This window comes from Pongo pygmaeus, chromosome 6 (assembly GCF_028885625.2).
Source record: "Pongo pygmaeus isolate AG05252 chromosome 6, NHGRI_mPonPyg2-v2.0_pri, whole genome shotgun sequence".
NCBI classification, from domain to species: Eukaryota; Metazoa; Chordata; class Mammalia; order Primates; family Hominidae; genus Pongo; species Pongo pygmaeus.
This window is the reverse complement of record NC_072379.2, coordinates 110,220,794-110,243,812: the sequence shown is the minus strand read 5'-3', so window position 1 is coordinate 110,243,812 and position 23,019 is coordinate 110,220,794. Positions and strand designations below refer to the sequence as shown.

At 37.2% G+C, this 23,019-nt stretch overlaps 1 protein-coding gene across 2 annotated transcripts in view; it reads left to right on the top strand.

Annotated features, from left to right (window-relative positions):
- Positions 1-1,266: 1,266 nt before the first annotated feature.
- IMMP2L (inner mitochondrial membrane peptidase subunit 2) overlaps positions 1,267-23,019 on the top strand; it is a 945,432-nt gene continuing 923,679 nt past the window's right edge. Inside the window, exons 1-2 of one of the 2 annotated variants that reach the window (XM_063667730.1) lie at positions 1,267-1,361; positions 2,297-2,387. In XM_063667730.1, the coding sequence (XP_063523800.1) occupies positions 2,357-2,387 (31 nt within the window). In that variant the 5' untranslated portion in view covers positions 1,267-1,361; positions 2,297-2,356. Of the gene's footprint in view, positions 1,362-2,296; positions 2,388-23,019 lie in introns of those variants that run through there. The other variant, XM_063667728.1, reaches the window with a different exon arrangement.

The following is a 23,019-nucleotide window of genomic DNA, read 5'->3' as shown; positions in this document are numbered from 1 at the left end:
ACAGAAACACTATGCCCATTAATCAATAACTCCCTATCCCTATTCCTCTCAGTCCCTGAAAACTTCTATTCTACTTTCTGTCTCTATGAATTTGACTATTTTAGGTACTTCATATAAGTGAAATTACACAATATTTGTCCCTTTGAGTCTGGCTTATTTCACTTAACACAATGCTTTCAAGGTTCATCCATGTTGTAGCATGTATCAAAATTTCATTCCTTTTTAAGGCTGAATAATATTTAATTATATGTATATGCCACATTTAGTTTATCCATTCATTTGTTGACGGACATTTGGGTTGTTTCTACCTGTTGCCTACTGCGATATAGGGGAAGAGAAGTATTTCCTCACTCATCCCAGGTTCATGGCTGAAATGCAGATCAACAAGAGAAAAGCATATGAATTTATTCAATGTAAGTTTTATGTGACATGGGAGTCTGCATAAGGCAATGAAGACCCAAAGAAGCAGATTAAACATGTGTACTTTTATGCCAAGTTTGATGAATAAATGGATAGACATGGAGAAACAGACTTGGACATAGTGGGTATAATCTACCAGTAATGAAACTGGGGAAACTTAGCAAGGCCTACCTGTTCAGATTCTTGGTGTCTCTGTCTTTGGCTGCTTTATCCAGGTATTAGAGAGGGCACCTCTCACATGAGGGTGCTATGACCTGCTTCAAGGGAAGGTCAGAAAATCCTGCCTAAGTTTTATGACCTGCTTCAGGAAAGAAGGGTGGAGTAAAGTGAGGGTGACCTTCCTTATTCTGCTGTTTTCTCAAATTCTTTCAGCTTAAATAAGTATTTTGGGGTAGAGTGTCTTAAATTCTATAAGTGAATAATGCTGCTATGAATATTGCTGTACAAGCATCTGTTTGAGCCCCTACTTTTAATTATTTTAGGTATATACCTAGAAGTAGAATGCTAGATCATGTGGTAATTCTATGTTTAACTTTTTGAGGAGCTGCCATACTGTTTTCCATAGTGGCTGCACCATTTTACACTCTTACCAGCAATATGTGATGGTTCTAATTTTTCTACATCCTTATTGCTATGGTTTAAATGTTTTTGTCCACTCCAAAACTCATGTTGAAACTTAATCTCCAAGGCAACAGTGTTGGGAGATAGGGCGTGATGGGAGGTGTTTAAGTGATGAGGCTCCACCCTTATGAATGGATTAATGCTGCTATAAAACAGGCCTGCAGGAGTGGGTTCTCTCTCTCTCCTGCCTATTTGTCAGTTGAGGAAACCACGTTTCTCCTCTCTAGAGAACTCAAAATTCCAGGCACTATCTTGGAAGCAGAGAGACCAGTTCCTAACTTGCCAGTGCCTTGATCATGAACTGCTCAGCCTCCAGAACTGTGAGAAAATAAATTTCTGTTCTTTATAAATTATCCAGTCTGTGGTATTTTATTAGAGCAGCACAAAATGAAGGAAGACACTCACTAATGCCTAGTGTGTTCAATTTTTAAGAAACAATAGCGATTTTGATGGATGTAAACTAGTGTCTTATTGTGATTTTGATTTGCATTTCCCTAATAACCAGTGATGTTGAACATCTTTCTATGTGCTTATTAGCCATTATTATATTTTCTTTGTCTATTTTTGAATCTCAATAAAAGATTTTTAAAAATTCTATATGACATTTTAATTACAAGTTGCCACATTTTAAAATTACACTGATCTTTAGTCACACAGGGACTGTGGTTGGAAGAGAAGGTTATTCCTTGATTCTCAATTCTAGGATTTTCAGTGGAGAGCAATGGACTTTTAATTTCTTTTTTATGATCTCATAACAGAGTAAAGAGGATTCAGGACCTTCTGATTTGTCAGTGCAGAGGACAGAGCTGACATAGAAATTCTTACCACTCTAAATACAAGGAAATGCTAAATAAAATATTACTAGTTCATTCAATCAATGATTTTTTAAATTCTAAATACGATCAGGGAAATTTTTTTCTTTGGCTTGTTAGCAATCATCTGAAAATATAAAATATCATTAATTATATAACACTACTTTTAAATACAATTTTGGCAGACAAATGGGAGGGTATATTAAAAAACATTAATTTTTCCTTTTTTCAGTTTCCATCTGACCTTGTATATCACGATTAACAGTTTATTTGAAGGATGTGACAAAAAAATTAAAAAAATAATTTCATGATTTTCCGGGATTATCTTTTTTCTCAAAGAGTGTCAAATAATGTGTTTGTAAAAAATTGTAAAATGTTTCAACCATTGTACATTTTCATGTAATCAGCACTTCCCCCCGTTTTTCTCCTTGATGTTCTTCTAGAAACTTTGTCAGGAAGAATTGTGAAGAATTTTGAATGGGCACAATTCTGGGTGTTCTGGAATGTCTGACACTGTCTGGCTTACTCTCCAAGGTAAGGTTATCTGATTCTGCTGGAACCTGTGCTTTGGACTGCCCTTGACTGAGCTATTTTACAACTCAGGAAGTTGTAAAAAATTGACTGACAGTAAAATGCAAATTATTCTTTTCCATAGACGTGCTAATGAATTTTATCATAGAGTACAATTGATTTCCTCTCTGTAGAAAAGATGATTCCAAACATTACAATTTAGTACCTATAGGATCTATTATTTTGCACATATTAGCACATTTACTTAAACATTCCTGCTTGCCTACATATGACTGTTTCTATTCTTTTTTGAATAGCTTGTAATATCTTACAGGGTCTTTCATTAATTAATGAGTTGAATAAAAATTTTCACATATGCTCATTTAATATTTATATTTTGCCGTTTTGAAAATCATCTTTTAACAAGTTTATTATCCTCAATAGTTATTATGTACTCAGTTCTCTCGTCAGCTTAGGTAAACCTATAATATAAACAAAAGTTTACCTTTGAACAAATTAAATTTTTTCCAAATAGAAAGAAAGTCAACATTTACTAGGTTTTGCCTGCTAGCTTATTAATAAAATATATGCTGATTAATTTTAAAAAGCATTATTTAATGTTCCCTTACCTCCTCTCTCCCCTCTAAATTCTAATTGTCTGTTGCTTATTCAATCTAGGGCTCATTTCCTTTTTGACAAGATTACTAGGCTGATAGATAAAGGAAATGTTATAGACACAGTATATCTGGACTTAAACATTGTATTTATCGTAGGTTGTATAGTTTTCTGTATAATTGGATAAGTGCCAACTGGGTAAAACTGCAAATAATTCTGGCCCTGCCCGGTTGAACACTTTATCAATGACTGTTATGCCTATTGTGGGGCTGACTTAGATTAATTTTTGTTGAACACATTCTGTTTGTCAGGCACTTTTACTATATCATTTAATTTATGATTATTATCTTTATCCTGCATGTACTCAAAGGCCAAATTAAGATCAGTGATTAAAAGTTATAGAGAAAATCATTTCACTGAATATAAGAGTAACTTCTTAGCGGTTATAACTCTGAAAATGGAATAGTAAATTTCATGAAACAGAATATAACAGAATGGTTAAGAACATAAAGTTTAGTGTCAGGTAGACCTGCATTTGTGTGCTCCAGGTTCACCATACATTAGATCTTGAGCTTGGGGAAATTCTTTCTTTGTCTCCTCATCTGTGAAATTAGGATATTAGTAGTACCTACCTCATGATGTTTTTGTGAGAAGTAAAGGAGATAACATTTTAAAGTGCTTTTAGCACATAATAAGCCTTCAACAAGTGAGAACTTAAAAAAATACTATTATTATTATTATTTTGTTTGTGGTTTATGGAGAATGAGAAACACATGGAACAGAATCACCCCAGATGAGCTCAGCCAATCTGTAGATGCTTGAACAATAATAAATGTTCAATCTTAGCTAATCTGTAGATGCTTGAACAATAATAAATGTTTTAAACCACTGAGTTTTGGGAATGGCTTGTTAACAGAGCAATAGCTTACCAATACATCAAGGTCCCTTTCACCTCCAAAATTTCATAATACTGTGGGATTATGCTATACATGTTGCCTCTTATTTGAAAGGTGAATTACAGGCACTTCTCAACCATGAAGTAAAAAGTAAAATGTATCTATTTCTCATCACTGATGCTTGCCTGAATTTCCACTTACTAGAGAATTGCTGTCTCAAGAAGAAATACATGATTACTAATCATCTTTCTCATTTCTTCTACAATTCTTTCACATATTATCTCTCAGAAGTATAGATGTTGTCTGGCTTGTTACTACAAAAAAGTCCAAGTCTACATCACAAGTATAAAATGACTTATCAATTAATTTACAAAGCATTGCTTGGTGTTTTCAAGGTATTCAAATGTATATTCTTAAGCATTTAAACATTAATCTTTCATGAACTGTTCCTGACATTGCTAATGGATGAGTAGGAGAAAGAGAGTTCTAATAGCCTCATTCATGTCTTCAGAAGTCTAGGAGTCTTCAGTTTATTTAAAATTCTGGTTAATTTTAGTTACTCATGCTCAAGGATACTCTCTGAGCATCACGTCCAATTTACTTTCAGTTTTTGAATTTACTGTTAGTTGTGTACAAGAAATGCAATTAGCAATTCTTATTTATTTGGGACTGATTATCCAAATTACTATTTCCCCTTCTATTTTGCTTAATTTCAAAGCTCCTTTACAGAAATTAAACAGGCCCATAAAAGGAGATAAAAACTCAAATCACACAGTTTTTATTTTATTATGTGGTGGAAAGTATTAAAATGTTTTTGATATCATTTTCAATTAACTATGAATTTTATCAGTAATTCATTCCTCTGCCCCATCTTAGCATAGTAGTGTTTAAGATATGTTTACAAAGTTTAAGGCAATAGTAAGGTTTAATTAGGTAACCAGTTATTTTGAAAGAACCAGGTTGTTTAATTGAATTCAGCCTTTTCTTTTTTGAAATTGGTTTTTAAGTTTGGTGAAATAGCAAATCATTGAGATTGTGAAGGGCTTATGTTGGCCTTTCTATAATAACCTTAGGTCTCCCCGTCCATTATTAATTCATGAGTTAAAATTAATCCTTGGGACAAAGGAATAAATCCTATATTGAGTAGTGAGATGTGCAGATTCTTCTTAAAGTTCTGATATTCAGCTCTTCTATGGTCTTGGACAACTTTTCCAATATCAATGCAAAAAGACACTTATTGGGATGTCCACTGATTCTGTCTTCTCTGGGAACTGTTCTTCCTATTCACAGGGGTAGACCTCTGACAATCAGGTTTGCTCTACAAGGCCCCTACCCACTGGTTTAGCTGATTGGAATATAGGCAAGTCCTTAGTTGTAAAAAACATAAAATCATTCTGGTATATTTGAGGAAAAGAAACAATTATTAGAAGAGTTTAGGAATGCTCACAGAATCAATGAGAAGAACTGAAGATTGGGCTTGGAAAAAAATGAGCAATAATTAAGGGAGGCCATAACTCAGGACATTTAAAATTATGCTGCAGAAAGAACCTGGTTAGGACATGACTGCTGTCTTTACCGAGCAGTCACCACTGTATCATCAGATGCTGGAAACCACTACTGCCACCAGAAGCAGAAGCCACTGCCATTGGTGCCACAGCCATAGAAAAATTCCAAATTGTGTGTATCACTTGATAAAGTTCCAGGCAAAAACATCATATTGGTGGGACTTGGGTCACATGTCTTTGTTTTAGGAACCAAAAGGTGGGGAGATGAAATATCTGCTCACCTAACTGAAGATTCTTTATAATTAGAAAGATGTTTTGATATTGAACACACACCACTGATGAAGATTCACTATAAGAACAAACTGGTCAACTAGATTTTCTCCCTGGACATACCTGAAAAAAAACTAATAATGGTTTTAGCATACTATCCTTGGTTTCTCAAAGAAAAGACATATGAAGTTGGAAGCTGCTGAGTGACCATGATCTTACCTGGTATGTGGACAGAGAAACAGAGAAAGCCTAACTTCAGAGAAAATAAATAAAGAAAGCAAACATGCAGAGAGAAGAAGATGAGAGATGAAGAAAGATCTGGTATCTTTTCTATCTCTTTCTTAGGCCTGACTGCCCTTCTGAATTCTTAAATTCTTTTCTTGCTTAGGCTGGCTTGATACAGTTTCTGTTGCATACAGCTTAGGGCAACAGAGAATCTTATTTAATATACAAAGTGATACCTGTGATAGGGTTCGGAGTAACAGATTCTTAATCAGAAAATATAAAATGAGTGAAGTTAAGGCAGGTGTCAGATTGGGAGGAGTCTCACACTCCCACCTACCACCCCAATCTTAGGATAGAAACTTACAATCTTTCTGCAATATTGAAGTAACTAGGAAAACCTGCTCATTGTCTCTTACATCTCAGATCATTTTCCACCAAGCCATGGGGGGCCTTGGTAGAAAATATTAGTATATATCTATTTTTTGTAGCTGTCAGTATAAGGTGCAGAAGAAAAAAACCAACTTAGATTTGCTTGACTGGAAGCACAGAGAGAAAATCTGAGCTTCTAAATAGATTGCTGGCTGGGTGCAGTGGCTCACGCCTGTAATCCCAGCACTTTGGGAGGCCAAGGTGGGCGGATCACTTGAGGTCAGGAGTTCAAGACCAACCTAGCCAACACGGCGAAAGCCCGTCTCTCTTAAAAATACAAAAATTAGCTGGGCATGGTGGCAGGCACCTGTAATTCCAGCTACTCGAGAGGCTGGGGAAGGGAGAATTGCTTGAACCTGGGGAGGTAGAGGTTGCAGTGAGCCAAGATCACGCCACTGTACCCCAGTGAGCACAGCAAGACTGTCTCAATCAATTAATCAATCAATTGCTGAGGTACCAATGAAGAAATAAATCAAGGAAATGTGAATTGCAGTAGTCAAGTTCTGAGTTGACTCTCCTTTTTGTAGTTAAGATAAATAAATGTCTGGACCAAGAAAAAGCAAGATCCTGGAAACAGGAAAGAGAATATCCTGGAAGAAGCAGAAGAGTGGAGAAAGACGACCATACTTCTACCTCCCACCCCCATCCTTCCAAAGTCCTTCTCACTAGCTAAAATAGGAAAATAGGGACAATATTTCCATAGCTGATAAGAAAGGAAGGAGTTCTGTTATTCTAGCTACCTCATATCAGGCCATAGTTTTTGTTGCTGTTGTTGTTGTTTTAGAGATGGGGTCTTGCTATGTTGCCCAGATGGTCTTGAACTCCTGGGCTCAAGAGATCCTCCCACCTTGGCCTCCTAAAGTACTCGGATTACAGGCATGAGCCACTGCACCCGGCCAGGGTATAGTTTTTGTTTGTTTGTTTGTTTGTTTGTTTGAGACAGAATCTTTCCTTGTCACCCAGGCTGGAGTGCAATGGTGCGATCTTGGCTCACTGCAACCTCCGCCTCCCAGGTTCAAAGGATTCTCCTGCCTCAGCCTCCTGAGTGGCTGGGATTACAGGCCCCTGCTACCATGCCCAGCTAATTTTATAGTTTTTAATTCATGTATTAAAAAGCCATATGGATGGCGAAACCTTCGGACTTACTTCAAAAACAAACAAAACAGAACATAGGCCTGTGTAGAGTGAACAAGTCCTGGCTATTCAATTTAGAGCATGACCTAACAAGATTTGTGGTGCTGGATTTTAGCAAATGGAGTCCAAAATGGATGTGACAGCCAGCCAGAAAGGTTTTATAAGAATGAAAATGTCAGTGAAAAATACTAAATCTGGTGAAAGGGACCCATAGTTGACTCATACCAGAAGAGTCAATTCTCAGGAAATTTTCAGACACAATCTGAAGAAGAAATAACACGAACTGAAAGTTCACTACAGGGTCAAGAAACTCGCCAAAGGGGTGAGTCAAAATTATGCACAAATAAGTCACCTGTTCTTTCAAGCTTTTCAAACTGCCACTGTCCAGCAGAATAAATCACAGACCAGTGACCACTATGTGGAGCTTTCTTTCCATTGCTATTTCTCTATATGGCCATTTCCCCAAGTGTTGTATATTAGATATATTGAGAGTGGTTAAGTTTGTAATTTACTCTCTAAATTTTAAGAAAATGAGAACCAAATTAAAACTGGATTCGGGGAGGAAATGGACCTCATCCAGAAATTTTACACAGGAAGAGCAGTGACCTCAAGGCAACATCACTTCCGAATGTAATGGATTATCCGCTCATTACTTGGGTAGTCCTCCATTGCAGAGCATGTGTGAATGAGTGTGTGTGTACTTGTGTGTATTTGCATTTGAACGTGAGGTAGCTGGATATCATGAGTCAAGAATAACTTTATAATGTAAAGGAAGAAGTGTATGCGTTCTGAGTGTACTTATTCATGTATCTGTTTAGCCATCTTTTACCAAAAATTGCCTGTCCTATCTGTAATGGTTGTCCCCTGGCCATGCTGTTTATGCATCGAGAGACTCTCTTAAAACCATAATTGATTGGACCTAGATGAATAACTGGTTCAAAGTGGGCCAGTTAGCTTCCCTATCTCCAGAAATAAGAATTGGTAATTGCGGGAAGGCTATTCTCTTCCCGTCTGCACATTCCTACCTTAGTCCATCGTATAAAATATCTTTGAAAATGTTATGAGGAAAGTTTCTGCCCTTCTCTCCATTTTTCAGCAACTCCACTCTGAGGGAGTTGGTGGAGTGACTTACTTAATTAGTAAGTTTCAGTAAAGGGTCATTGCACATGTCTGACCAGATCCTTTATTCTCCTTTTGCATATGTGCAAGTGGAATGTGCTCACCTCCTGGATGTCTTTCCCATCTGATAAGCTCGTCAGGTCAGGCCGCCAGGTCAGGCCATCTCCTGAGATGCAATCTGGATATCTGCCTGGACTGGCTGAATTCAATTCAAAGGAAATTTGCAGAAAAGTACATTTTGGCTTCAAGTTTAAGCCACATTATCCCATCCAGTTTTACTGTGGCTATTTCTTAATTGGTTTAGCATTCAGAAGGGAGAATAATGTGATTAATTGGCTGCGTAAAGTCCAGAATAATTTAGGCACCCAATCATTCTGGACTGGTCCCTTGAATGATAGAGATGTAAATTGGGGATCTGTGGCATAAATACCTCCTACCCATCATGTGGTTGGGAAGCATGGAAAATACATCTGCAGAAATAGAGAACAAAGCAGTTGTTCAGAGAGAAACAGGGTGAAGATACAGGGATAGAGAGTTATGGCCTCAGTCCCACCCTGGAGCCAGCTGCATTATACTGGCCTTAGGTTCTGTGAAATACCATTTATTCTTATACTGTATTTTGTTTTTGCTCAGGCTAGCTCAAATTGCTTTATAATTTACAAAGAATCCTAACTAATACACCCTCTGAACTTTACTATTTTCATTCATACATAGCCATTTAAATACATTTTCTATGTGTCTCACTTGGAGAACAAAATGAGATGATACACACCAAAAAAAAAAAAAAAATCACAAACTCTGAGTCTTTTTGGTAATATCCCCTATAAATGGTCGTCCAGCCTTTTACCGTGACAAGAAATCACTATTGCTTGAGGGAATCTGTTCTCATTTCATAATTCTCTAGTTGCTAGAAAGTGGATAAATATAGTAAGTTAAAATTTTCTTTCCTGTAACTTCATCTCATTTATCCTAATTCTTTCCTCTTGGGTCATACAGAACAAATGCAATCTCTCTTGTTCAGGAGAGCTCTCGAAGTTTATGAAGACAGCTATTAAATTCTCACCTAAGTCTTTTCTTTTATAGGCTGAATATTTTCAGGCTGTTTAGGTACAGGTCATGATTTCACTGCATCACTGTGCCTGTAATAACCAAGTAAGTCTGGACATATAAACTGGAGAGATAAAAACAATTTTGATTAAGTCTTGATCACTGAAAAAGAAAAAGTCTTTGTTAAGGTAATTGGGACAATATTTGCCTTTTATAGTGTTTCTAAATCCCTGACAAATATCTTCAGGATTCAGGTTAAAAAAAATACAAATTCCTGGGAATTCTCAAAACAGAATTCATCCTATTTTTTTTGTGATATTTACATGCTTTTATTATTTTTTTTAAGACAGAGTCTCGCTCTGTTGCCCAGGCTGGAGCGCAGTGGCACAATCTTGCTTCACTACAACCTCCACCTCCCAGGTTCAAGTGATTCTCCAGCCTCAGCCTCCTGAGTAGCTGGGATTACAGACACGCACCACCACGCCCGGCTAATTTTTGTATTTTTAGTAGACACGGGGGTTTCACCATGTTGGCCAGGCTGGTCTCGAACTCCTGACGTCAGGTGATCTACCCACCTCTGTCTACCAAAGTGCTGGGATGACAGATGTGACCCACTGTGCCGAGCCTGTGTTCTCAAATTTTGATAAGTGACCACAATAATAAAGTGGTGTGTCATTTTTGATGACAGAATTATGCTAAAAGTTTCAGAGGTTTTCTATAAAAATAAAAATACAATATTAACTGCATTTGATGAGATTATGTATTTTAATAACATGTAAAAATGATCTATACCTGATGCTAGAAAAAACTAAAAAAGTATCACTAACACCAAATAAAATCAATTAAAAAATTGAAAGCTATTACAAATATTTAAAAGTTATTCTTAAAACAAAAATTTAAAACACACAAAACATGAATTGCCCTATCTGACAGTCTTGGTCTTTGTTTTGTGACAAATATTCCAAATGTAGAAAAATGTCTTTCCTTTTGTTTTGATGTTAGTTGAATTGAGCTCATCCAAAAGCATCTTAAAGTTGAGTATTACAGCACACATACCTTTATATAGCTCATTTATTTCTTTATTTTATTTTGTCAGCTTGCCCTGGTTTCAGAAATTGATATTCCTTTTGATAATTCAGGTTTTAGATCAGTTGCTGATTTTATGTTGGAATATTCCACAAAAATCCCTATCTTCTTTGCATTTCTTCTATTAAAGTGTTTATAAGGAGGACTTCTGGTTCTGGGCAAGTGGAAGTAGCCTCATTCCTCCCAGACCCTCTTTCTTACAACTAAAAAAACCCTGGCCATAAGTCAACACACAAGCATAGGAAGACTCTAACACTGAAAAGAAGAAGGTGAACTACTTAGGAACCTGGGGACCCAAGGAATGACATGGCACTGAGTTCCCTGGATTTCCTTATTGCCTCTCATATATTCTAGACAGGGTCCTGCAGAATTTTTCAACTTGGAGCCACTAACAAACATACACAAAATGCCCCAAGATGAGCCTGTTCGTTCCCCCTAGCCAGAACTTTTTGGCGATACCTGCCCTACTCCAGGCAAATACCAGTGCAAAAACTGCACCCTCCCTTTCTCAAAGTTTGAGTAGAATAGGACAGGAGGCTGATTTTTTACCCCACTCACTGGAGGCGGGCAGCAGCACTGTGATCCTCCTGAGGGTGGCTTTGCCTGGCTGAGCAGGGATCTAGTTTTCTATCCCTCACCTTGTGCTGGCAGAGTGCAGTAATGAGCTGAGATTGTACCCACAGTGAGACTCAAAGAGACGGCGGGATGCAGGGCTCATCACAGTTATGCTTCAGTCTAATGTCAGTGGTAACAAACAGGAGGCTGAGACTCCACTCCCATCAAGCATCAACAACTGAACTGGGTCGTGTGACTCAAGTCTGGTCAGTACTCCACTTACCCCCACACCTTCATGTAGGCAGGGCCCAGTGGGTTGCTGAGTCTTCACTTTCACCTGGCATCAATGAGACAGAACAAAGCGGTAGAGGCAGGGATAGTTGGCACTTTGCTTGTCTCCCTCTCCTCCTCTGGCATCAGGGAGGCCCAGCAGAGAGTTGAGAACCTGATTTCCACCCCAATCCTGCTGTAATAAAATGGTGTGAATCAGTCGCCTGCTTCCACCTTTCTAGTGGCACCTGAACTTAGAGGTGTGAGCGAATATCTCATTTTGACTGGGAAGGTGTCAACAGGGCAAGGGGTAGCTGAACTTCCAACTCACATGTTATGGGCTGAATTGTGTTTCCCATCCTAAAGTCATACGTTGAAGCTCTAATCCCCAGTACCTCAGAATGTGAATGTATTTAGAGATAGTTCCTAAAAGAAATATTAAATTAAAATGAGGTTATTAGGGTGGCCCTTAATCCAATCTGACTGGGGTCCTAATAAGAAGAGGAGATTAGGACACACATAGAGACACCAGTGGCATGTGTACCCAGAGGGGCAACTATGTGAGGATATGGTGAGTGGGTGGCCATCTGTAAGCCAAGGAGAGAGGCCTCAGAGGAAGCCAACCCTGTGAACACCTTGATCTTGGACTTCCAACCTCCAGAACTGTGAGAAAATAAATTTCTGTTTTTTGTTTGTTTGTTTGTTTGTTTTTGAGACAGAGTCTCACCCTGTTGCCCAGGCTGGAGTGCAGTGGCGCAATCTTGGCTCACCACAACCTCTGCCTCCCGGGTTCAAGCAATTCTCCTGCCCCAGCCTCCCGAGTAGCTGGGACTACAGGCATACACCATCATGCCGGGCTAATTTTTGTATTCTTAGTAGAGATGGGGTTTCCCTATGTTGGCCAGGCTGGTCTCAAACTCCTGAACTTGTGATCCACCCACCTCAGCCTCCCAAAGTGCTGGGATTACAGGCGTGAGCCACCGCACGTTGCCAAATTTCTGTTTTTTAAGCCATCCAATCTGTAGCATTTTGTTATGGCAGCACTAGAAAATGAATACCCGCCCCCCCCCCACCATCCCCCCCGCCATAGACATCAAGACAAGATGAATAAGTACTCCACGTTTGTCTGGATGGTATTGGTGGGCCCACTGGGAGACCAAACATACAAAATCACCTGCCTTCTTGCTACACCCCAACAGGAGGACTACCTGATTAAAAAAGATTAAATAGAATCCAGAGTCTTATACTATAATATCCAAAATATCCAGAATATAATTGAACATCATTCCTCATACCAAGAACCAGGAAGATCACAATTTGAATGAGAAAAGAAAATCAACAGACGCCAAAATCAAGATGAATCAGATGTTGGAATGATCTAATATGGATTTTAAAACAGTTATTATAAAAATGCTTTAACCAGCAATTACAAATTCTCTTGACACAAATAAAAAATAAAATATCTCAGCAAATAAATAAGTTAACAAAAAAGAACCAAATAGAAATTATAGAACTAAAAAATAAAGTAACAAAATAAAAAATTTGCTGGATGGGTTCAATAGTAGAGTCAAGATGACTAAAGATAGAATTGATGAACTTCAGGACACATCAATAGAATTTACCCAACCTGACTTGGTGTGGTGGCTCATGTCTGTAATCCCAGCACTTTGGGAAGCTCAGGCAGGAGAATCCCTGGAGCCCAGGAGTTTTATACCAGCGTGAGCAACATAGGGAGACCCTGTCTCTACAATAATAATAATGATAATAATAATTTACCCAACCTGAACAATAGAGAAAATAGACTGGAACAAAAAATTGAACAGACTGAGGAACCTGTGGGACAATAACAAAAGAGCTAGCATTTGCATTATTGGAGTTTCAGAAGTACAGGAGAAAGAATGAGACTGAAAAAGTATTTGAAGAAATAATTTGTTAATATGTCCTAAATTTGGCAAAAGATATAAACCTATAGATCTAAGAGATGGAGTGAACCCCAAATAGGAGAAATCCATGCCAAGGCATTTCAATTAAACTTTTGAATAGTAAAGACAAATAAAAAAAGTATTGAAAGCATCCAGAGAGAAACAGCACATAACTTACAGAGGGGTACACCAATTTGAGTGAGAGCAGATTTCTCATCTGGAGGCCAAAAGGAAGTATTAATAACAAAACATTTTCAAGTACTGAAAGAAAAGAACTGTCAATTCTATTTCTGGTGAAAGTATATTGCTTCAGAAATCAGTGGGAAATAAAGACATTCTCAGATGAATGAAAATAGAATTTGTTAACTGTAGTCAATAATATATTTTGATCATGTGCAGGCTTAGCCATTGCTTCATTATTTTGTGTTTATTATTCCAGCTAAATCTACTCTCTCAGTGTTTTTAGTTTTTATAGTTATTAACAAGATATGAAGATATGAATCTTGGGTTGCTTTTTATTTCAACAAATTTTTACTATGTGTGGTTTTATTTTGAATTGTTTCTCCCATTACTAGTTACTATAAATTGCTGGTTTGTAATTGTTATCTGGCTAATTCATTAGATAATTTAAGGAATTCTTTCAGATATCTCAGGATTATCAATAAAAAGTCAATCAAAACCAATCCCGCCCGTTTTTTTTCCCCCACTGTAGAGTACCAGGAAATCCCTGGACAAAATGTGAGGCAGGCCCGAGTCTCCTACATAACTGTTTCCTTCATTCATGGATCTAAGGATTTGGTCAACTATTACTAGGATAGTCATTTAGCAAGGCTTATGTATTTCCATTACCAAGAGATAATCTACATATGTTGTGATAAAGAAAAGAAATGACAAAGATGAGATATTCACTAGCTTTTAAGTTTTGCCCCCACTTATTTTTCTGTTTTCTACTTTATTATAACCTTATAAAAGAAGAGAGGAACCCTGCCTCTCAATGTATCAAATAAGAAAGGCAAAGTTGTAATTGGTTAACATCATTATCAATCATCTTGTATATAAAAGACAGAGGCAGATCACCCACCTGTGAAAATCTGAGTAGGGCATGTCTATGGAGCTTGATCTTTGATGCTTCTCTTTTTTATTCTAGCTTTTCCTGTCTTTTTTTTGTTAGTTCAAAATTTGCTTTATTTATTCCTATAAACTTTTTGTATCCATCCCATCAAGTAGTTATCCTTTGAGCTACACTCTAATTATACTTTTTAAGTTACTTTAAAATATACAATTAAGTTTGTTATTATTGACTTAAGAGTCACTCTGTTGTGCTATCAAATAGTAGGTCTTATTCTTTTTCTTTTTCTTTCTTTTTTCTTTTTTTTTTTTTTTTTTGAGACAGAGTCTCCCTCTGTCACCAGGCTGGAATACAATGAGTGATGCAATCTCAGCTCACTGCAGCCTCCACCTCCTGGGTTCAAGTGATTCTCATGCCTCAGCCTCCTGAGTACCTGGGATTACAGTTGTGCACCACCACCCTGGCTAATTTTTGTATTTTTAGTAGAGACAGGGTTTTGCCATGCTGGCCAGGCTGCTCTTGAACTCCTGGCCTCAAGTGATCTGCCCACCTTGGCCTCCAAAAGTGCTGGGATTATAGGTGTGAGCCACTACACCCAGCCTTATTCATTCTTTCTAACTAATGTTTTTGGTACCCATTAACCATCCCCACCTCCCCCAACCCTCCCACTACACTTCCCAGCCTCTGGTAACCATCCTTCTACTCCCTATCTCCATGAGATCAATTATTTTGATTTTTAGATTCTACACATAAGTGAGAACATTGATGTTTGTCTTTCAGTGCCTAGCTTATTTCATTTCACATAATGATCCCCACTTCCATCCATATTGTTGCAAATGACTGGATTGCATTCTTTTTTATGGCTGAATAGTATTCCATTGTTTATATGTACCACATTTTCTTTATCCATTACTTGCTGATGAACACTTAAGTTGCTTCCAAATCTTAGCTATTGTAAACAGTACTGCAACCAACATAGGAGTGCAGCGATCTCTTTGATATATTGCTTTTCTTTCTTTTTGGTATATACCCAGCAGTGGGATTGCTGAATCACACAGTAGCTCAAGTTTTAGTTTTTTGAGGAACTTCCAAATTGTTCTCCACAGTGGTTGCACTAATTTACATTCCTAGAAACAGTGTATGAGGATTCCTATTTCTCCATATCCTCATCAGCATTTCTTATTGCCTGTCTTTTGGATGTAAGCTATTATGACTGGGATGATATTATATCTCATTGTAGTTTTGATCTGCATTTCTCTGATGATTAATTATGTTGAGCACCTTTTCATATGCCTGTTTGCTATTTGTATGTCTTCTTTTGAAAAATGTCTATTCACATTTATTCAGCCAATAGACACATGAAAAAATGCTCATCATCACTGGCCATGAAAGAAATGAAAATCAAAACCACAATGAGATACCATCTCACACCAGTTAGAATGGCGATCATTAAAAAGTCAGGAAACAACAGGTGCTGGAGAGGATGTGGAGAAATGGGAACACTTTTACACTGTTGGTGGGACTGTAAACTAGTTCAATCATTGTGGAAGTCAGTGTGGCGATTCCTCAAGGATCTAGAACTAGAAATACCATTTGACCCAGCCATCCCATTACTGGGTATATACCCAAAGGATTATAAATCATGCTGCTACAAAGACACATGCACACGTATGTTTATTGTGGCACTATTCACAATAGCAAAGACTTGGAACCAACCCAAATGTCCATCAATGATAGACTGGATTAAGAAAATGTGGCACATATACACCATGGAATACTACACAGCCATAAAAAATGATGAGTTCATGTCCTTTGTAGGGACATGGATGAAGCTGGAAACTATCATTCTGAGCAAACTATTGCAAGGACAGAAAACCAAACACTGCATATTCTCACTCATAGGTGGGAACTGAACAATGAGAACACTTGGATATAGGAAGGGGAACACCACACACGGGGGCCTGTCGTGGGGTTGGGGGAGTGGGGAGGGATAGCATTAGGAGATATACCTAATGTAAATGACGAGTTAATGGGTGCAGCACACCAACATGGCACATGTATACATATGTAACTAAGCTGCACGTTGTGCACATGTATCCTAGAACTTGAAGTATAATAAAATAAAAATAAAAAAGTAAAAAAATGAAAAATAAAGAAAAATGTCTATTCACATCTTTGGTCCATATTTTGATTGAATTATTAGAATTTTTTTGTCCTATAGAGTTGTTTGAGGTCCTTATATATTCTGGGTACTAATCCCTTGTCAAATGGGTAGTTTGCAAATATTTTCTCCCATTGTATGGGTTGTCTCTTCACTCTGTTGATTTCCTTTGATGTGCAGGAGCTTTTTAACTTGATTTGATCCCTTTTGCCCATGTTTGCTTTGGTTGCCTATTCTTGTGGAGTATTGCTCAAGAAATTTTTACACAACCCAATGTCCTGAAGATTTTCCCCAGTGTCTTCCTGTAGTAGTTTCATAGTTTGAGGTCTTCAATTTAAGTCTTTAATCCATTTCAATTTGATTTTTGTATATGGTGAGAGATAGGGGTCAAATTTCATTCTTCTGTATTTAAATATCCAGTTTTCCCAGTGCTATTTATTGAAGAGACTGTCTTTTCCTCAGTGTATGTTCTTGGCACCTTTGTCAAAAACGAGTTCACTGTAGATGTGTGGATTTTTTTCTAGATTCTCTATTTTGTTCCATTGGTCTCTGTGTCTGTTTTTATGCCAGTACCATGCTGTTTTGGTTACTATAGCTCTGTAGTATAATTTGAAGTCAGGTTATGTGATTCCTCCAATTTTGTTCCTTTTGCTCAGGAGAGCTTTGGCTAACCTGGGTCTTTTGTGGTTCCATATAAATTTTAGGATTGTTTTTTCTATTTCTGCGAAGAATACCATTGATATTTTGACAGGTATTGCATTGAATCTGTAATTCTTTGGGTAGTATGGGCCTTTTAACAAAATTGATTCTTCAAATCCATGCACATGGAATGTTTCTCCATTTTTTTGGTGTCCTCTTCAATTTCTTCAATAGGTGTTTTGTCATTTTCATTATAGAGATTTTTCACTTCTTTGGTTAAATTCATTCCCAGGTATTTAATTTTATGTGTGGTTATCGTAAATGGGACTACTTTTTAAATTTGTTTTTCCCATTGTTCACTGTTGGCATATAGAAATGCTACTGATTTTTGTATGTTGATTTTATATCCTGAAATTTCACTGAATTTGTTGATCATTTCTAGTAGTTTTCTTGTGGGGTCTTTAGGTTTTTCCAAATATAATATCATCTGTAAACAAGGATAATTTGACTTCCTCCTTTCCAACTTGAATGTCCTTTACGTTTTCTCTTTGATTGGTCTAGCTAGGACTTCCATTATACCTTGAATAACACTGTTGATAGAGGGTATCTTTGTCATGTTCCAGATCTTAGAGGAGAGGCTTTCAGTTTTTCCTTATTCAGTGTGATGCTTGCTGTGGGTCTGTCATATATGGCTTTTATTATGATGAGACATGTTCCTTCTATCCCCAGTTGTTTGAGGGTTTTTATCATAAAGGGATTTTGAATGTTATCAGATGCTTTCTCAAAATGAATTGAAAGGATCTTGTGGTTTTTGTCCTTCATTCTGTTGATATGATGCATCACACTGGCTGATTTGCACATGTTGAACCATCCTTGCACCCCTGGAATAAATTCCACTTGGTCAAGGAATTTATTGAGAATTTTTTCATCAATATTCATCAGAGATATTGGCTTATACTTATTTATTTATTTATTTTTTTAAATGTGTCTTTGTCTACTTTTGGTATCAGGGTAATACTGGCCCTGTAGAATGAGGTTGGAAGTCTTCTCTCCTCCTCTATTTTATAGAATAGTTTGAGTAGGATTGGCATTAGTTCTTATTTAAAAGTTTGGTAGAATTCAGTAGTATAGCTGTCAGGTCTCAGTCTTTTCTTTACTGGGAGACTTTTTATTATGGCTTCAATCTTGTTGCTTGTTATTGGTCTGTTCAGGTTTTGGATTGCTTCCTGGTTCAGTCTTGGTAGGTTGTATGTATCTGGGAATTTGTTCATTTCGTCTAGATTTTCCAGTTCGTTGGCATCTGGTTGCTCATAGTAGCCACTAATGGGCCTTTGAATTTCTGTAGTATCAGTTTTAATGTCTCCTTTTCCATTCCTGATTTTATTTATTTGGATTTTTGTCTCTTTTTTTCTTAGTTTGGTTAAAGGTTTGTCAATTTTGTTAATCTTTTCAAAAAACCTACTTTTTACTTCATTGGTCTTTTGTATTTTTTTCATTTCAATTTTATTTATCTCTGCTCTGATCTTTATTATTTCTTTTCTTCTACTAATTTTCTTCTACTAATTTTGGATTTGGCTTGCTTTTGCTTTTCTAGTTCTTTAAGAGGCATCCTTAGATTGCTTATTTGAAGTTTTCCTGTTTTATGATTTAGGCACTTATAGTTATTAGGTTGGTGCAAACATAATTGTGGTTTTGCCATTACTTTTAATTACTTTTAATGGCAAAAACCACAATTACATTTGCACCAACCTAAATAAACTTCCCTCTTAGTACTGCTTTTGCTGTGTCCCATGGGTTTTGGTATGTCATATTTCCTTTATCATTTGTTTCAAGAAACTTTTCAATTTTCTTCTTAATTTCTTCATTGACCTGCTCATCATTCAGGAGCATATTGTCTAATTTCCATGTATTTGTATAGTTTTCAAAATTCTTCTTATTGATTTCTAGTTTTATTCCATTGTGGTGAGAGAAGATGCTTGATATTATTTCAATTTTTTGAATGTTTTAATATTTGTTTTATGACCTAACATATGATCTATCTTTGAGAATGATCCATGTGCTGAGGAAATGAACGTGTATCTGCAGCTCGTGGATGGAATGGTCTGTAAATATCTATTAATCTGATGTTTCTTTGTTGACTTTTGTCTGGAAGATCTGTCTTTCTGCTGAAAGTGGGGTGTAAAAGTCTCCAGCTATTATTGCCTTGGGGCCTATCTCTCTCTTTAGTGGTAATAATATTTCCTTTATGAATCTGGGTGCTCCACTGTTGGGTGCATATATATTTAAAATTGTTATGTCCTCTTGCTGAATCGACCCCTTTATCATTATATAGTGACCTTCTTTGTCTCTTCTAGGTTTTGTCTTGAAATATCGTTTGCCTGATATGAGTATAGCAACTCCTGTTCTTTTTTGGTTTTCATTGTCACAGAATATCTTTTTCCATTTCTTTATTTTTAGGCTATGTGTGTCTTTGTAGGTGAGTTGTGTTTATTGTAGGCAACAGATCGATGAGTCTTGTTTTTTCATCCATTCAGCCACTCTATATTTTTCTATTGGAAAGTTTAGTCCATTACATACAATGTTATTATTGATAAGTAAAGAGTTACTCCTGCCCTTGTGTTATTTGTATTCTGGTGAAGGTGATTTTCTCTGGTGATATGATTTCCTGCTGTTTATTTTTTGTGTATCCATTGTATGCTTTTTGGCTTGAGGTTACTATGAGGCTTGCTAATAATATTTTATAACCCATTATGTTTAACCTGATAACAACTTAATACTATTTGCAAAAACAAACAAAAAGAAAACTAATGAAAGCTCTATGACTTAACATTGTTTCCCCACTTATTAACTTTTTGCTGTTTCTATTTATATCTTATTGTACTTACTATGTCTTGAAAAATTGTTATAGTTATTATTTTTGATTGGCTCATTGCTTAGTCTTCAACTACTTAGGATAAGAGTAGTTTATACACCACAGTTACAGTTTTATAAAATTTTTTATTGTGTCTGTACTTAATGTTACCAGTGAGTTTTGTATTTTCAGGTGATTATTTATTGCTCATTAATGTTCCTTTCTTTCTTATTAAAATATTCTCTTTAGCATTTCATCTTGTCTTGTAGGACAGGTCTGATATTGCTGAAATCCGTTAGCTTTTGTTTGTGTAGAAAAGTCTTTATTTCTCCTTCATGTTTGAAGGATATTTTCACTGAATATATTATTCTAGGTTAAAAGTTTTTTTCCTTCAGCTCTTTAAATATGTCATGCCACTCTCTCCTGGCCTGCAAGGTTTCCACTGAAAAGTCTGCTGCCAGATGTATTGGAGCTCCATTGTATGTTATTTGTTTCTTTTCTCTTGCCTTTGTGTGTGTGTGTGTGTGTGTGTGTGTGTGTGTGTTTGTTTTGTTTTGAGATAGAGTCTTGCTCTGTAACCCAGGCTGGAGAGCAGTGGCATGATCTTGGCTCACTGCAACCTCCACTTCCTGGGTTTAAGTGATTCTCCTTGCCTTAGCCTCCCAAGTAGCTGGGATTACAGGTGCCCACCACCACACCTGGCTAATTTTTTTTTTTTGCTTTAGTAGACACAGGGTTTCACCATATTGGCCAGGCTGGTCTCGAACTCCTGACCTCAAGTGATATGCCGGTGTTGGCCTCCCAAAGTGCTGGGATTAGAGATGTGAGCCACCATGCGTAGCCTTTTAGGATTTGTTCTTTATCCTTGACCTTTGGGAGTTTGATTATTAAATTCCTTGAGGTAGTCTTCTTTGGGTTAAATCTGCTTGGTGTTCTATTACCTTCTTGTACTCGGATGTTGTTATCTTTATCTAGGTTTGGGCTCTGTTATTATCCCTTTGAATAAGCTTTCTACCTGTATTCCCTTCTCTACCTCCTCTTTAAGAACAACAACTCTTAGATTTGCCCTTTTGAAGCTATTTTCTAGATCTTGTAGGCATGTTTCATTGGTTTTTCTTTTTTCTTTGGTCTCCTTTGGCTGTATTTTCAACTAGCCTGTCTTCAAGCTCCCTAAATCTTTCTTCTGCTTGATCAATTCTTGTTGCGGGAAGTCAGGGACCCCAAACGGAGGGACTGGCTGAAGCCATGGCAGAAGAAAGTGGATTGTGAAGATTTTATGGGCATTTATTAGTTCCCCAAATTAATACTTTTATAATTTCTTATGCCTGTCTTTACTGCAATCTCTAAACATAAATTGCAAAGATTTCATGGACACTCATCACTTCCCCAGTCAATACCCTTGTGATTTCCTATGCCTGTCTTTACTTTAATCCCCTGATCCTGTCAGCTGAGGAGGATGTATGTCACCTCAGGACCATGTAATAATTGCATTAACTGCACAAATTGTAGAGCATGTGTGTTTGAGCAATGTGAAATCTGGGCACCTTGAAAAAAGAACAAGATAACAGCAATGTTTAGGAAACAAGAGAGATAACCTTAAACTCTGACCGCCGGTGAACCGGGCAGAACAGAGCTATATTTCTCTTCTTTCAAAAGCAAATGGGAGAAATATCACTGAATTCTTTTCCTCAGCATGGAACATCCCTGAGAAAGAGAATATGTGCCTGGAGGTATAGGCTTATAAACAGCTCCCCCAGGTGTGCCTGTCTCTTATGGTCGAAACTGCAGAGATGAAATAGACTCCAGTCTCCCATAGCACTCCCAGGCTTATTAGGACAAGGAGATTCCTGCCTAATAAATTTCGGTCAGACCAGTTGATCTCAAAACCCTGTCTCCTGATAAGATGTTATCAATGACAATGGTGCCCGAAACTTCATTAGCAATTTTAATTTCGCCTCCATCCTGTGATCTTGCCCTGCCTCCAGTTGCCTTGTGACATTCTATTACCCTGTTAAGTACTTGATGTCTGTCACCCACACCTATTCGCACACTCCCTCCCCTTTTGAAAATCCCTAATAAAAACTTGCTGGTTTTTGTGGCTTGTGGGGCATCACGGAACCTATCAACATGTGATGTCTCCCCCGGATGCCCAGCTTTAAAATTTCTCTCTTTTGTACTCTGTCCCTTTATTTCTCAAGCCGGCTGATGCTTAGGAAAAATAGAAAAGAACCTATGTGAATATCGGGGCAAATTCCCTGATAAATTCTGCTATTAAATTACTCTGATGGATTCTTTAGTCTGCCAATTGCATTTTTTAGTTCCAGAATTTCTGCTTGATTCTTCTTAATTATTTCAATCTTTTTCTTAAATTTATCTGACAGAATTCTGAATTCCTTCTCTGTGTTATCTTGAATGTTTTTGAGTTTCTTCAACCCAGCTATTTTGAATTCTCTGTCTGAAAGGTCACCTATCTCTGTTCCTCAAGGATTGATCCCTGGTGCATTATTCAGTTCATTTGGTGAAGTCATGTTTTCCTGAATAGCGTTGATCCTAGTAGATGATCTTTGGTGTCTGGGCATTGAAGAGTGGGTATTTACTATAGTCTTCACTGTCTGGGCTTATTTACAGCCATCCCTGGGAAGGCTTTCCAGATATTCGAAAGGACTTGAGAGTTGTGATCTACAAGGACTTGAGTGTTGTGATGTACTTTAGAGAGCACCCCAAACCCAGTAATGCTGTGATTCTTGCAGACGCACAGAGTACTGCTTTGATGGCCTTGGACAAAATCTGGGAGAATTCTCTAGATTACCAGGCAGAGACTCTTGTTCCTTTCTTCTTACTTTCTCCCAAACAGCCTCTGTCT